Raw genomic sequence first — 13,326 nt, 5'->3', positions numbered from 1 at the left:
CCAACATCCCACCACAGCCATCGCAGCATCATCCCCCCAGCACCATCCCCCCAACATCTCACCAGCATCATCCCATGAGCATCAACCCACCAGCACCATCCCAGCATTGTCCCACCAGCATCCTCCCAAGATCACCACCACTTTCCCAGGTGCCACACCCCAAAAAACTCCTCCCACCCCAAATTAGCCCCTCCCACCCAAATTACCACCCCCACCTCCCCCCATCACTCTCTCCTCCCCATCCCACCCCAACCTCTGAGCTGGGTTGGGTGAGACTCAACACATGGTTTTCTGGTGGCTTTTCTCCACGGGAATTAGTGTCTTCCAGGGAAATTTGGGGTCCCTCCAGCGAACCCCCAAGCCCTGGGGAGGTGGTTTTTTCCCCCCCTTGCCTCCCAATTTTTCCTCTCTGGATTTTCCTCTCTGGATTTTAACAAGGCAACGCCGGAGTGGAGACTCTAGCAACCACATTTCAAAGCAACCCCCAGTTATCCACCAGTATTCCCAGTCACATAAAAACCACCCCCTCCCTCTGGAGTGTGTCAGGATTGGACACCCCCCCAAATCCTCCCACTTACCTGTCTCCCTTGGCAATGGGAAGAGGACGTCGAATCCATCGGGCAGCTCGATGGCAGTGAGGAAGCGGACGTGACCAGTGTGACCTTGGGAGAGTCCCACCAACGTGGGGGCGGCTTTGGGCGAGACGGCGAGGGTCAGCACCACACCGGCGCTGGTCCCGATCCATAGCAGGTCCTTACACACGAGAAGAGCCGTGATCCGCAGGCATGCTGCCTTGTGCTGCCGGATTATGGCATCCGAGCCTGTCGAGCATCCCAGCCGTCATCTGATTTTTCCCCACACACTTGGGGAATTTTATATTGTCCCCATTCATCCATCCATCCACCCGTATGTCCATCCATCCATCCATCCATCCATCCATCCATTCATCCATCTTCTATTCATCTTCCATCCATCCATATGTCCTTCCAACCATCCATCCATCCTTCCACCCATCTGTCCACCCACCCACCCATCCATCCACCAACCCACCCACCCATCCATCCACCCATCCACCAACCCACCCATCCATCCACCCATCCATTCATCCATCCATCCACCCATCCATCCATCAACCCACCCATCCATCCACCCATCCATTCATCCATCCATCCTTTCATCCATCCATCCATCCACCTACCCATCCACCCTTCCATTCTTCCATCCATCCATCCACACATCCATTCTTCCATCTGTCCATCCATTCATACATTCTTCCATCCATCCACCCATCCATTCTTCCATCCATCCATTCATCCATCCATTCTTCCATCCATCTGTCCATCCATCCATCCATCCATCCATCCTTCCCTCCATCCATCCATGGCCCCCCATGGGCACCCCGTCAATGTCACCCATCTGTTTCCTGGGGGACGTGGGATGTGGAGAAGGGACTCCAAAATCCCCCCGGATGGTATAAGGTACCCTGGAGTGTTGCCAGATTGGGCTACATGACTTCCCCATGGGATTATGCAGTTATGCAGGGGCTGCCCTATTCCCACATGGGATTATGAAGCCATCCAGGAGTTTCCCTATTACCCTATGGGATTATGCATCTACCTGGGGCTGCCTGATTTCTGCATCAGATTATGCATCTGCTCAAGGGCTGCCTTATCTCCTCACGGGATTACGCAGCCACCCAGGGGCTGCCCTATTTCTGTGTGGGATTATGAATCCATGCAGCACTGTCCTGTTACCCCATGAGATTATGCAGGTGCTCCCAGGGCTGCCCTATTTCCATGCGGGATTATGCACATGCCCAGGGGCTGCTCTATTCCTGCACGGGATTATGAAGCCAACCAGGGATTGCCCTATTACCCTGTGGGATTATGCATCCACTCAGGGGTTACCCTGTTTCCCTGAAGGATTACACAGATGCCCAGGGTCTGCCCTATTTCCGCATGGGATTATGCAGCCACCCAGGGGCTGCTCTATTATTCTGTGGGATTACGTAGCTGCCCAAGGGCTGCTCTATTTCCACATGGGATTATGCATCCTCCCAAGGGCTGCCCAACTCCTTCATGGGATTATGCACCCAGGAGATTCCTTATTATCCTGTGGGATTATGCAGCTGCCCAGGGGATGCCCTGTTTCTCCATGGGATTATCCATCTGCCCAGGGGCTTCCCTAATTCCCTGTGAGATTATGCAGCTGCATAACACCGAGGACGAACCCCATGAGTGCGACAAATCAGGTTTCCTTCCACAAAACTGGTCAGGATGCAGGAGAGATTAAATTTCCCAGCGGGAAATCTGCTGGGATTAAATTTCCGCAGCAGTGCTGCAGGACATTGAATTTTTCAAGTTGGACAAAGGGCATGGGTACCCACTGGTGACAGCGATGGGTACCCACTGGTGACAGCGATGGGGACCCACAGGTGACAGCGATGGGCACCAGTGGGACTTACCAGCGAGCATCTTGTGTACCGGGGGGGTGATATCCGCTTCAGCCAACTGGTCATAACTGGTGGCGTGGTAAAGCCGGACCTGGGCACTGCTCTGCAACGCCACCCACACGCCGGTCCCCGCGCTCACCATGCAGGTGACACTGCGCCCACCATCCTGTCCCACCTGGAGCGTGTGCTGTGGGTGACAAAAGCCACAGTGATGCCACTGGTGATGCCACCAACGCCCATCACTGTCCCATCCCACCTCCCGCTGTCATCCACTGTACCTCTTGCGCCAACGTGGTGGTGTTGAGGATGATGACGCGGTTTTGGCAACCGCACCAGAGCTTCCCTGCCACTGCCACCATCTTGGTGATGGGGCTCCCCGGCGAGCCCAGGGATAGGGACTTGGAGTTTTGGGGGTCCCAGAAGTGGCCTGTGAGGATGGTGGAAGTGGGGTTGGTGGTTAAAACATCTACCCCATGAAAAAAACCCCATCTTGACCCAGCCTATGGGATGCGGTGGCTGGAGATCACAGAATCACAGAATGGTTTGGGTTGGAAGGGACCTTCAAGATCATCCAGTTCCAACCCCCCTGCCATGGGCAGGGATGCCTCCCACTAGACCAGGTTGTGCAAGGCCTCATCCAACCTGATCTTGGAGATGCCTGTCTCCAGGTCCCCTGTGAAAGGACATCAGCTGATGTCCCCATGGGATGCCAGTGGTGGGCAGGGACCAGGAAGAAGACATGAACCTCCACGTGGCTCTCATTTTGGGGTCTTCAGCATCCCTTGAAGGATGTCCCTTCCCTTCCTGCAGAGGTGGGGAAGCCACCGGCACTGCCCAAGCCACCCATCGTGGCTTTCTGGCCACATTTAACCCCCACAGTGCCCTCTGATGGTGCTGATCCGGCCTCACCTGCCTCTCGTTGGTACGCAATGAGCTCCCCATTGGCCAACGACACGAAGACCTGGTTATCCAGGTACCTGCGAGAGAAAAACCCTTGGACAACTGGTTGCAGAGCCCCACTCAACCACCCCAAACCACCTCACTGTGGACATCCCGGAGCCAAAAAGTCTTCCCCACTTACAAGATGCACATGACGGCAGCGGCGTGCTGCATCTTCATGCTGTTCTTCCTGTTACGGATGTTGTCCGAGGACTGGTACACATGGATGCTGGGGGAGAAGAGCAAAGCTTGAGATTCATCCAGGCTCAGGATCCACCCCACGTGTGTCCCCGTCCCATCCTGGTGACGTACCAGCCATCCTCGGTACCCAACCACATGGAGCTCTGATGGGCTTCAGGGTCAAGGCTGAGGAGGTCCTCAAGGCTGCCGCGGGTGAAGGAGCCGCGGCTGGAGCGGCGCAGGGCTCGCCCATCCGTGGGGCTCTCGCCGTGTCGGTTTTGGCCGTAGGTGCCAGTGATGGGCATGAAACCAGGTTCTTGTTCTTCCTCCGAGCTCGTCGTCTCCGCCGTTGCCTCCTTGCAGCTCGGGATCTCTTCATCTGTGGAAGAGGAGGAGGAGGAGGAAGGAACGCCTCAGACCAGGACCACCCAACACCCAACAAAGTGATGGGGAAGAGACCATGGGTCCTCTTGTGATGGCAAGTCCAGGGATGTTGAGCCCCAAACCCACCAAATTTTACCCAAAGCCACCAGCCCCATCCTGTGACCATGGTGTTGGGCTGATGCCCCCCAACATCTTTTCCCAGGATTTCCTTGGCTCAAAAACCTCCAGCTCCCAATTTCCCCAAGGAATGCAAAGTAGAGTGGCCAAAATTACGGAGCTGCCCATCATTTTGGGGCAAAAAAGTGGGTTTTTTTTGCTAAGCAATGGCTGGGGAGGACTCACTGCCGAAGCTGGAGGAGATGGTGGAGTGGCTGGCTTGGCTCTGCAGCGTCCCTGAGGGACTGGGTGAGGACTCGTCATCCGTGTCATCGCTATCGAAGGGTACCAGCTCCCTGTTGCCACCATCAACCGGTTCCGAGAGCTCCAGCGACGATCCCGAGATGGAGATGTGGAGGCACGGCTGTGGCCCCGCGTCCTCCGACTGCCCTGGCATCGCTTCCGAGGAGGGGCTGCCCACCGGCTCGGCACGCTCCCTGCTGTGACAAGGGGAGGGAGGAAAGAAGCAGCTCCAGCATCACCCCCCGTGCCCGCCGGTTTGGCAGTGCTGGTGGGAATGTCCTACCTATATGTTCGCTTGAGACCGGGCACGGAAGCGATGCAGAGGATCCGGGCGGAGCAGACGGCAATGCATGCTTCCACCGTGGGTTCCTTCCGGATGCTGAGCAAACAAACCTGCCCCACGTAACCATCGCTGTTGCAAACCCAAACTTCATGGGAGCTTTCCGGGCTGCCGTGGCTGGGAGAAGCACAAGAAAACTGCAAGGGAGCAAAAAATGGGATGAGTTGGTCATCTGGGAATGATGCAAGAGCTCTCAGCATCCAGTGGTGAGCCCACCAGGATGGAGAGGACTGTGGCACCCGTGGGATGCATGAACCCCGCCGCCAAGTACCTGCATCCCGCTCCGTGTCTTCATGATGGGAATGGCCTTGAGGAACTCTGGGTCCAGGCAGTTTTTGCTGGAAGCTGGGAAAATTGAGTGGGAGGATGAAGAAGTGATGGAAGAAAAGGGTTTACCAAAGCAGGGGTGTGACGCTGAGCCCACCACCGCATCCACCTCCCAGGTCCCTGGTGTTACCCAGCTTCTTCTTGGCATCCTCGAAGGCTTGCTCGAAGCTGAGCCGGGCGTCGGGGTTGGGGAACTCAAAGATGAAGGACTCGGTGCCGTCGGCTTTGGTGGTGGTGAGCTCCACCTTGTTGGGGGGGAAGGCCATGCTGAAGGACAGGGATTGCTTCTCTGCCAGCTCCCGGTGGATGGCGGCCATCAGGTCCTTGATTATGTCATCCAGGCTCTGGGATGGGACAACGCTTCAGATCCATGTGTGTGATGATGCCCCTATCCACCCCTGAGCTGCCCCAACCCCATTGTGGTTTGGGGCTGGTGGCATCTGGGCCCTTTGAGGACACTCACTGCCACCAGCCTTTCCATGGGTTCTCCCTCCCGCTAAGGACATCCCAGCCAAGGGACAGCAACAGGGCCACCACATGATGCTGCCCCCATCCATCCATCCTCAAGCATCATTCAGAGGCTGCCCCAGCCCTCCTGTGGCTTTCGGGCTGGTGGCATCTGGGACCTTTGAGGATACTTATGGTCATTGGCCCTTCCAAAGGTTCTCCCTCCCACAGTGGACATCTCCATCAGTCCTACAGGAAAGGTGTCCAGCCAGGGGACAGCACCAGGGCCACCAAGTGGTGCTGACCCCATCCATCCAACCCCATTGTGGCTTTGGGGCTGTCGGCATCTAGGCCCTTTGAGGACACTCATGGCCACCAGCCCTTCCATGGGTTCTCCCTCCCACTGGGGGCATCCTGGTTGGTCCCATGGGGAATGTGTCCAGCCAGGGGACAGCACCAGGGCCACCATCCCCATACCTGGTGGGGGAAGCTGAGGGTCTCCGCCAGCTTGCTGACTTGCCCTAATGTGCTGAGGTCTTCATCCAGGCGGGAGATGCTTTTCTGGATGCTCTCCCGGTTGGTGGCTTGCGAGGCACCTGTGTGGGGACATGTGGATGGCATTAACCCCTTCCTCCCTGGCACCATGCAGGGGAACCTTCTCCCCAACAGCCAGGGGTGAGCAACGGCTTTGGGTTGAGGTGGGACGGGACACTCCAGCAGACAGTGACAGACCTTTGACAATGTCCACGTCCTCCAGCGGTAGCTTCCAGAGCAATTTGTACTTACTGGCCGTGTCGATCACACTGGCTGCTGTGTACCTGTGAGGTTGGGGGGGATGGCTGAGCTGCACCCCCATCCCCAGCACCCTAAAGACAGCCCAGCCCTGGAGGACAACCCTAACGAGGTGGGTTAATCCTGGTGGGTGTCACCAAGCCTGGTGGTACTCACAGGCTCATGGAACTGCGGCGGAGGGAGCCTGACTTGCGCTTCAATGTGGTGCACACCAGCAGGTCCGTGAAGAGGAAGAAGGAGCGGTCCTTCTTCCCACCCACCGCCTTCTGCAGAGTGGTGGGAGACATCAAGGGGTTAATGTTTCGGCACTGGGAGCGGTCCCTGCCTTAGTTTCCCCATACACAGCCTTGGCACAGGGAGGCTGTGGGGTGGGATGGGTCCTCACAAGGATGGAAGGGGACAGGGATGCCATGGCCATGTGGGCAAAGCCATGGGGTCCCACTCACAGGCAAGCACCAGGGCCATGGGAACTCCAGGACCCCTGTGGTCTCCACCTCCAGCCTCCCTATCCACCCCTGGCCTGGAGCTGCTGTGGGGCCTTCTGGCCTCCTCCCTGCTCCTGAACTCATCTTATTTTTCCCCACACACTTGGGGAATTTTATATTGTCTCCATTCATCCTGTCCATCCATCCATCCATCCATCCATCCATCCATCTTCTATTCATCTTCCATCCTTCTTTCCATCTGCATGTCCTTCCAACCATCCACCCATTCTTCCAACCATCCTTCCATCCATCCATCCATTCTTCCATCCATTCATCCATCCATCTGTCCATCCTTCCTTCCCTCCATCCATCCATGTCCTTCCATGGCCACACAGCCACCCCACAACTCCCAGTCATAGCCTCCCACTGCCCTGTCCAGTGCATGGCCCTTCTGGGGACAAGGGACGACTTCGTTCTTACCACTTCCACCACCATCTCCTGGCGCAGGAACCTGCGGAGCGGGGCCTGGAGCTGTTGGGACAAGGAGGTTCATGAGCAGGGAGCCCCAGGGAGGGACCCTCACAGGGTCCCTGCAGCCCCCACACCCCACCGGCTCAGACCTGGCACCCCAACCCCTTCCCAAACCCCCAGGAGCCCACCAAGGCCAAGTGATGATGAGGAAAGCAGGACCCAGAAGAGAAAACAAGTGGCCCAGCCTGGTGTGACCCAGAAAGAACAAACGTGGTTCAGTTTTGGGGAGAAGGAAAGACCAACCCCATGGAAGACCCCCATACGTACGTCCTCCATCCCTTCAATGTGGGACTCGATCTCCTGCACGATGCGGGCGTTCCTCTCCACCTCCTCCGCGCTCTTCATGCCCTTGTTGATCCTCTCAGCCACTTGCTTGATGTTGCGCTGGGCATCGATGAGGTAGGGATGGTCAGGGTGGTCCTCTGGCGTGTGCTTCAGCAGGTCCTACCGTGGGGACACAGCCAGGACATCACCACCAGAAAAGCCTAGGCATCGGTGGTGTCACGACACCCCCAAGCAAAAGCCCCCAGTGTGCTGCTCTGGCTGCTGGGGATGGAAACCAGCTCCATGCAGGAAAGGTTTTCCAAAGAGCGTCTTGAGCTTTGGCCACCACCAGCCTGGTCTTTGCCACCTCTAAAGAGGCCACCAGCTCCTGAAAACACATCACCTTGCATGGGTGCCTGAAGTTCATCCCTGGGGGGGTTCAAGGCCAGGCTGGATGAGGCTTTGAGCAACCTGGTCTACCGGAAGTTGCCCCTGCCCATGGCAGGGTGTTGGAACTTGAACTTTGAAGGTCTTTTCCAACCCGAACCATTCTGTGATTCTATGAAAGCACATCCCCACCAGCCTTTGTGCCCAAGGGATGGGAAAAGGGGCCAGGAGAGACATGAGACCCCTAAAAGCTCCCGTTATGAGAAGGTGAAGAGGAGCCATGGTGCCACCTGCTGCCGGCACAGTACAGACACCCTCCTGCCTGCACCCACCTTCACCAGCAGCTCGTATCGCGGGATCCTCTGCACCGGCTTGATCATCAGGTCGGACAGAGCCTGCTTCTCCTTGTTCTCCCGCATGCTTTGCTGCAAAACACCATTGGGGGACAAGGATAGCCCCGTTAGGTGGGACACAGCAGGGACCCAGCATCCCACCAGTCCAGGACCTGGAGCAACACCCACTTGGGGTTGGGGTAACTCCTTTTTACACCATCCGGAGTGACTCCGGTTCATCCCAACCTCACCTCTTTGCAGTAAAACCAAGAAGGTGGGGGGAAAATAAATCCCAGTCTGACCATAGGTTACTAGTTTACTCCCATTAACCCAACCCTTGCAAGGCTCTGGACCTTGGCCAGCATCTATGGAGAGAGGAATCCAAGACCCACCTCCAGGAACTTTATGAACGCTGGCCGGGCTTCCTTGGCGATCCTGACGGCATCCTTGGCATTGAGGAAGTTATCGATGTAGGCTGAGTAGATGTTCACCAGCACGTCCTTGGAGAACTGGGAGGGGAAAAAAAGGATAGGTCAAGCATGGACCTCCTGGCCATGCCTAGAAGAAGCTGCCCCAAGGGTTAATCCTGTCTCTGGGCTGGCGTGGGGAGGGCTTGCCCACCACCCTCGATTTTTCAGCCCTGACATTACTACTTCTGAGGCAGAAGCACCGAGCTGCAGACCCAGCTGGTCACTGCCATTACACTACGCAGATGGTGGGCCTGGAGATCATCTCCTGTTCTCCATTCCAGGCGTGTTTGGTCCAACCTTTAACTCTGCCTCCTGCTCCAAAAGTGTTCAAGGCCAGGCTGGATGAGGCTTTGAGCAACCTGGGCTAGTGGGAGGTGTCCCTGCCCATGGCAGGGGGTTGGAATGAGATGATCTTTAAGGTCCCTTCCAACCCAAACCCTTCTATAATTCCATGATTCTATGATAAAAATTCTCCTGCTGGGGCCATGCCCAAGAGTGGGCATGCCTGGGTTCCCCAGAAGAATTACACCCCAAGAGGACCTACCGACTGCACAAGGAGGTCGCCCACTTTCTGCTTCTCGTGCCAGTTCTGCACGCAGTCATGGATCTGCTCCAGGAACTGCTCGTGGTGCTCCAGCAGCTCGGGGATCTGGTCGAAGATCTCATCCACCAGTGACGGGTCGCACAGCACCGAGTTCTCCGGCTGCTTCAGTGGCTTCATGTAACCCTGCCAGGAAGGAAAAACATCGGCGTCCCCATAGATTTCTTTTCCCACCCCCTCAGGATGAATTTTTCAACCCCTGTAACTACATGATCGGTGTCATCCTGCAGGAGGGGGTTCCCCCAATGAACATTGGGTTGTGGGACCCATCAGAAGCTCTAGGTCCCAGCAGGTTTTGCACCCCAGTCTCCCTTGGTCCCATCCCACTCAGTGCATCCCCATGGCAGTGTGGGGAGTAGGACAGGTCTGCATGATGAGTCCCCCATCTTCCGTCCCCTAGCCACAACCTTGAGAAGGTTCGAATTTTTGCCGTCATGAGCCTTGGTCACTTTTGTCTGCTACAGAGCTTGACCCAGCTGGGCAATCATGGCAGCATGACCCTGGGATTCGAGGGCTGGTGGGTTCCTGGTGGGATTTAGGGTGTTTGGGACCAGGAGGGGCTGGAGCCAGCAGAGTGGATGCACTGGGTCAAGCCATTGACCACTTTGGCCAGCAGCCTCTCTTGGGTAATGGTCAACGAGAGCTGAATTTGCAAGGGATGCAGGATGAGGAAGGTCTTCTCAAGACTTGCCGGCCCCTCAGCCTGATTGGTATGGGGTGCTGGTGACCTTCAGGATGTTGGGAGGACCATGGAGCTGAGCAGTGAGGACAGGACCCACCTCAAGTGGCTTTGCACGCCTCCATCCAAGCTGGAGGAGGAGTCAAACCCCAAGGATGAGGTTCCTCAAGCTGACGGTGGGTATCTCACCGAGACACAAATTAGAAGGGCCAAATCCTTCCTGAGGCTCCTAACCCACTTCACCTGTCCTACTGTGGCCAACACTTCCAGGAGTGGGGCTGTGCCCTGCATCCCACCCACTATGAAACTGGGGGACCAAGGACCAAATCGGGGAGAAGAAAACAGAGACACCCCCTGTCTTGGCACACAGGAGAGTTTGCCCATGCACCATCTAGCCTGGCTGGAAGATGATGCTCCAAGGTGGTTCCTGTTCCTGGTAGCCACCATGCTACATGCCACTGGGCCATGTCATGGATCCAAGCACCTTGTCCCAGCTGAGACAGGGTGCTGGGGGCATCTGGAGCCCTGTGATAGCCCCACACAGACATCCAGGTCCCCCTGGTTGCACTACGCCAGGATGTGTCCTGTGGGTGAGAGCTCCATGGCTCCCACCCATGTCCAACCAGTGTGGAATTGGTGAGTCTCAGTACAGCTGTCCTCTCCAACCAGCCTCATGTCCCACCTCAGAGGATGACACAGACCATTGGACAGTCTCTGTCCATGCCAAGACCAGCAGGGACATCAACCAACCCAAGCTCTGTACAGCTTCCCCCAAAAGAAGCCCCAGAGCCAGGGTCCTCTCACCCCTCCAAACCACCATCTGCACTAGGAGCAGCGTGGAAGGCTCCTTCCCTCCTACAGAACATCTGGCAGAACTCGTCTAGGTCCACCACAGGGACATCCTCGCAGGGGATTTATTGGGAAAGCTGAGTGTTGGGATGCCGGGTGCCTCATGGACAACCCCAGCAGATGTCCTACAGACACCGCTTCGTATCGAGCAGAGCAGAGCTCTGATTTTTTGGTGTTTCCATCTACAGCAGTGTGGTTGGACAACCCTACGACCTACGCCAGCGCAGCATTGACCACCATTAATCTTCTAAAACTTGGGGTGGACCCTCCAGTGGGCTGCTCCAGTGGGGTTGGAACCAGCTCAGTAAAAAAAAGACCTAGAAAAACCCTTGGCCCATGGCTGCAGGTGATGACACTTGAGCAGAAAACAGGGGGACAGGGGGTGCAAAGGGTCCCCCATGGCAGGACGGCCATCAGCAATGGTCCAGGAGTTGGGGTGCAACACAATAAGAGCTTTTGGGGGACAAGTACGGGAGGGGGGCTCAGGGACATGATAACCCCCAGGTGACAACCCACCAGGAATGTTATGGGCTTGATGTGGGGGACAAAGGTGACCCACACACCCTGTTCTTGACACTACTGCCACCACTGTCCCCAACATCCCCGCTGCCACCCATCCTCAATCCAACCCCAAGACACACTGGTGCTGGCAGAGCACCCACAGCTGGGCGTCCAACTTGGGGTCCAGGGAATGGTGACAAGCAAGGGACAGTTACGCCGTGACGTGAATTGGGGTGTCACGTCCCTGGCTGTGCCGTGTTACCTGCATCAAGGTGCGCAAGGACTCCACGTAGGACTGCTCCGTGTCCAGCAGTGTCATGATGACATGTTTCCTCATGTCCTGCCCAGGTGGAAAGAAAGAGAAGATAGATGAGTTTTGGGATGGCACAATGGGCTGTGGCCCCATAGGAGGGGATTAATGTTGGGGGACGGGGAAGATGAGGAGGTGGTGGTGTGGGATGGTCCACCAGTCCTGGGAAGCAGGTGGGTTGGGGTCTTCTTGGTTGTGGGGCTTGGAGACCTCCATCACACGCAGCACCCATGGGGCGAGATGCTCCAGAGCCCAGGGTGTGAGACACCCCAGAAGTTTAGGTTCAGAGATGCTCCAAAGGCTCTAAGTACAGAGATACCCCAAAAGTTTGGGGTGTAGAAATGCTCCAAGGGCCTTGGGTTCAGAGATACCCCAAAAGTTTTGGGTGTGGAGGTGCTTCCAGACACACTGGGTGCAGAGACACCCCAAAAGTTTTGTGTGTAGAGATGCTCCAAGCACCCTGGGTGCACAGATATCCCCAAAGTTTTCCATGCTGACACTCTCTAGATACCCTGGATTTGAGACACCCCAAAAGTTTGGGGTGCAGAGATGCTCCAAAGGCCCTGAATACGAGACATCCCAAAAGTCTGGGGTGCAAAGACTCTCTGCAGGCCCTGGGAAAGGAGATGCTTGGGGTACAGAGACATCCCAAGCTGTGGGTGCAGGGAAACCCCAAAGACCCTGGGTTCGGAGACAACCCAAATTATGGGTCCAGGGACACCCCAAGTCCCTGGAGGCTTAGACACCCTCAAAGTCATGGGTACAGAGACATCCCAAGCTGTGGGTCGAGGAACACCCCAAGTCCCTGGAGGCTTGGACACCCCCAAAATCATGGGTACAGAGACATCCCAAGCTGTGGGTCGAGGGACACCCCAAAGTCCCTGGAGGCTTGGACACCCCAGTGACTCTGGGTACAGAGATGTCCACAATGCCATGGTGTGAAGATGCTCCAAAGGACATGGGCACAAAGACGCTCAACATGTCCCATGGATGGAGAGACCCCAAAGGCCATGGGTGCAGGGACACTCCGAATGATGCAGGTGCACAGATGCCCCCAAGCCCCTGTGGGCAAGGACCCTCCAAAGGTTCTGTGTGCTCGGACACCCCAACATCCCTGGGTGCAGGGATGTCACCATCAGCCCCGGGTGCAGAGATGTCCCACCTGCCACCACAGCATGTTGGGACCAGGTTCCCCTGAGCTGCTGACACTATGGGGGTTGCTGGAGCCACCAAACCCCCATTTCCCCCATCGCCTCATGGGATAACCCCATATCCCACAGTCACACAGGGCTGTGTCCCCCTCACTGCTCCCAGTGGGGACACAGGTGCCACAAAGCTACTCTGCAACCACAAAAGGAACGAAGCCCACCATCTTCACCATGGATGGAGGCCACCATGTCCCTGGTGGTCCCCAGGGAGCCATGGGGAGGGCTCCTGGCTAAATCCTGCTCGGTGCTGGAGAACAGAGCTGTGCCTCAGTTTCCCCACTCACCCACTGCTCCGATATCCGCCTTTCCAGCCATGCAAGGAGGAAACTGTCGAGAGCCAAATATTACGGTGATGGGTCAAAGCCCCCCCCAGGAAATCTGACCCCCCAGAACACATCGGGGTCCTGAGGGACGCCTGCTGAGACTTCCCCTCTTCATCACAGCCTCTCACCGATGGATTAATTTGTTGGAATTATGGGCTGAAGACACCCACTAGAGGATGGGCTTTC

General features: G+C 56.6%; 1 protein-coding gene across 1 annotated transcript in view; it reads right to left on the bottom strand.

Annotated features, from left to right (window-relative positions):
* Nucleotides 1-11,639, bottom strand: part of ARHGEF17 (Rho guanine nucleotide exchange factor (GEF) 17) — a gene marked incomplete at its 5' end in the record, with an annotated part of 13,084 nt that extends 1,445 nt beyond the window's left edge. Inside the window, 19 exons of the mRNA XM_010078589.1 lie at nt 579-821; nt 2,465-2,639; nt 2,731-2,879; nt 3,362-3,429; nt 3,534-3,620; nt 3,704-3,950; nt 4,298-4,551; nt 4,638-4,831; nt 4,966-5,039; nt 5,152-5,365; nt 5,946-6,064; nt 6,201-6,286; nt 6,417-6,526; nt 7,166-7,216; nt 7,484-7,660; nt 8,200-8,292; nt 8,592-8,708; nt 9,214-9,396; nt 11,562-11,639. Coding sequence (XP_010076891.1) covers nt 579-821; nt 2,465-2,639; nt 2,731-2,879; nt 3,362-3,429; nt 3,534-3,620; nt 3,704-3,950; nt 4,298-4,551; nt 4,638-4,831; nt 4,966-5,039; nt 5,152-5,365; nt 5,946-6,064; nt 6,201-6,286; nt 6,417-6,526; nt 7,166-7,216; nt 7,484-7,660; nt 8,200-8,292; nt 8,592-8,708; nt 9,214-9,396; nt 11,562-11,639 — 2,719 coding nt within the window. The remainder of the gene's footprint in view (nt 1-578; nt 822-2,464; nt 2,640-2,730; nt 2,880-3,361; nt 3,430-3,533; nt 3,621-3,703; nt 3,951-4,297; nt 4,552-4,637; nt 4,832-4,965; nt 5,040-5,151; nt 5,366-5,945; nt 6,065-6,200; nt 6,287-6,416; nt 6,527-7,165; nt 7,217-7,483; nt 7,661-8,199; nt 8,293-8,591; nt 8,709-9,213; nt 9,397-11,561) is intronic.
* Nucleotides 11,640-13,326: the final 1,687 nt, after the last annotated feature.

This window comes from Pterocles gutturalis, unplaced genomic scaffold, assembly GCF_000699245.1.
Source record: "Pterocles gutturalis isolate BGI_N339 unplaced genomic scaffold, ASM69924v1 scaffold5336, whole genome shotgun sequence".
In the NCBI taxonomy this organism is placed as follows: domain Eukaryota; kingdom Metazoa; phylum Chordata; class Aves; order Pterocliformes; family Pteroclidae; genus Pterocles; species Pterocles gutturalis.
Note: the sequence above shows the minus strand (reverse complement) of the source record. Positions and strands in the feature narration are given on the sequence as shown.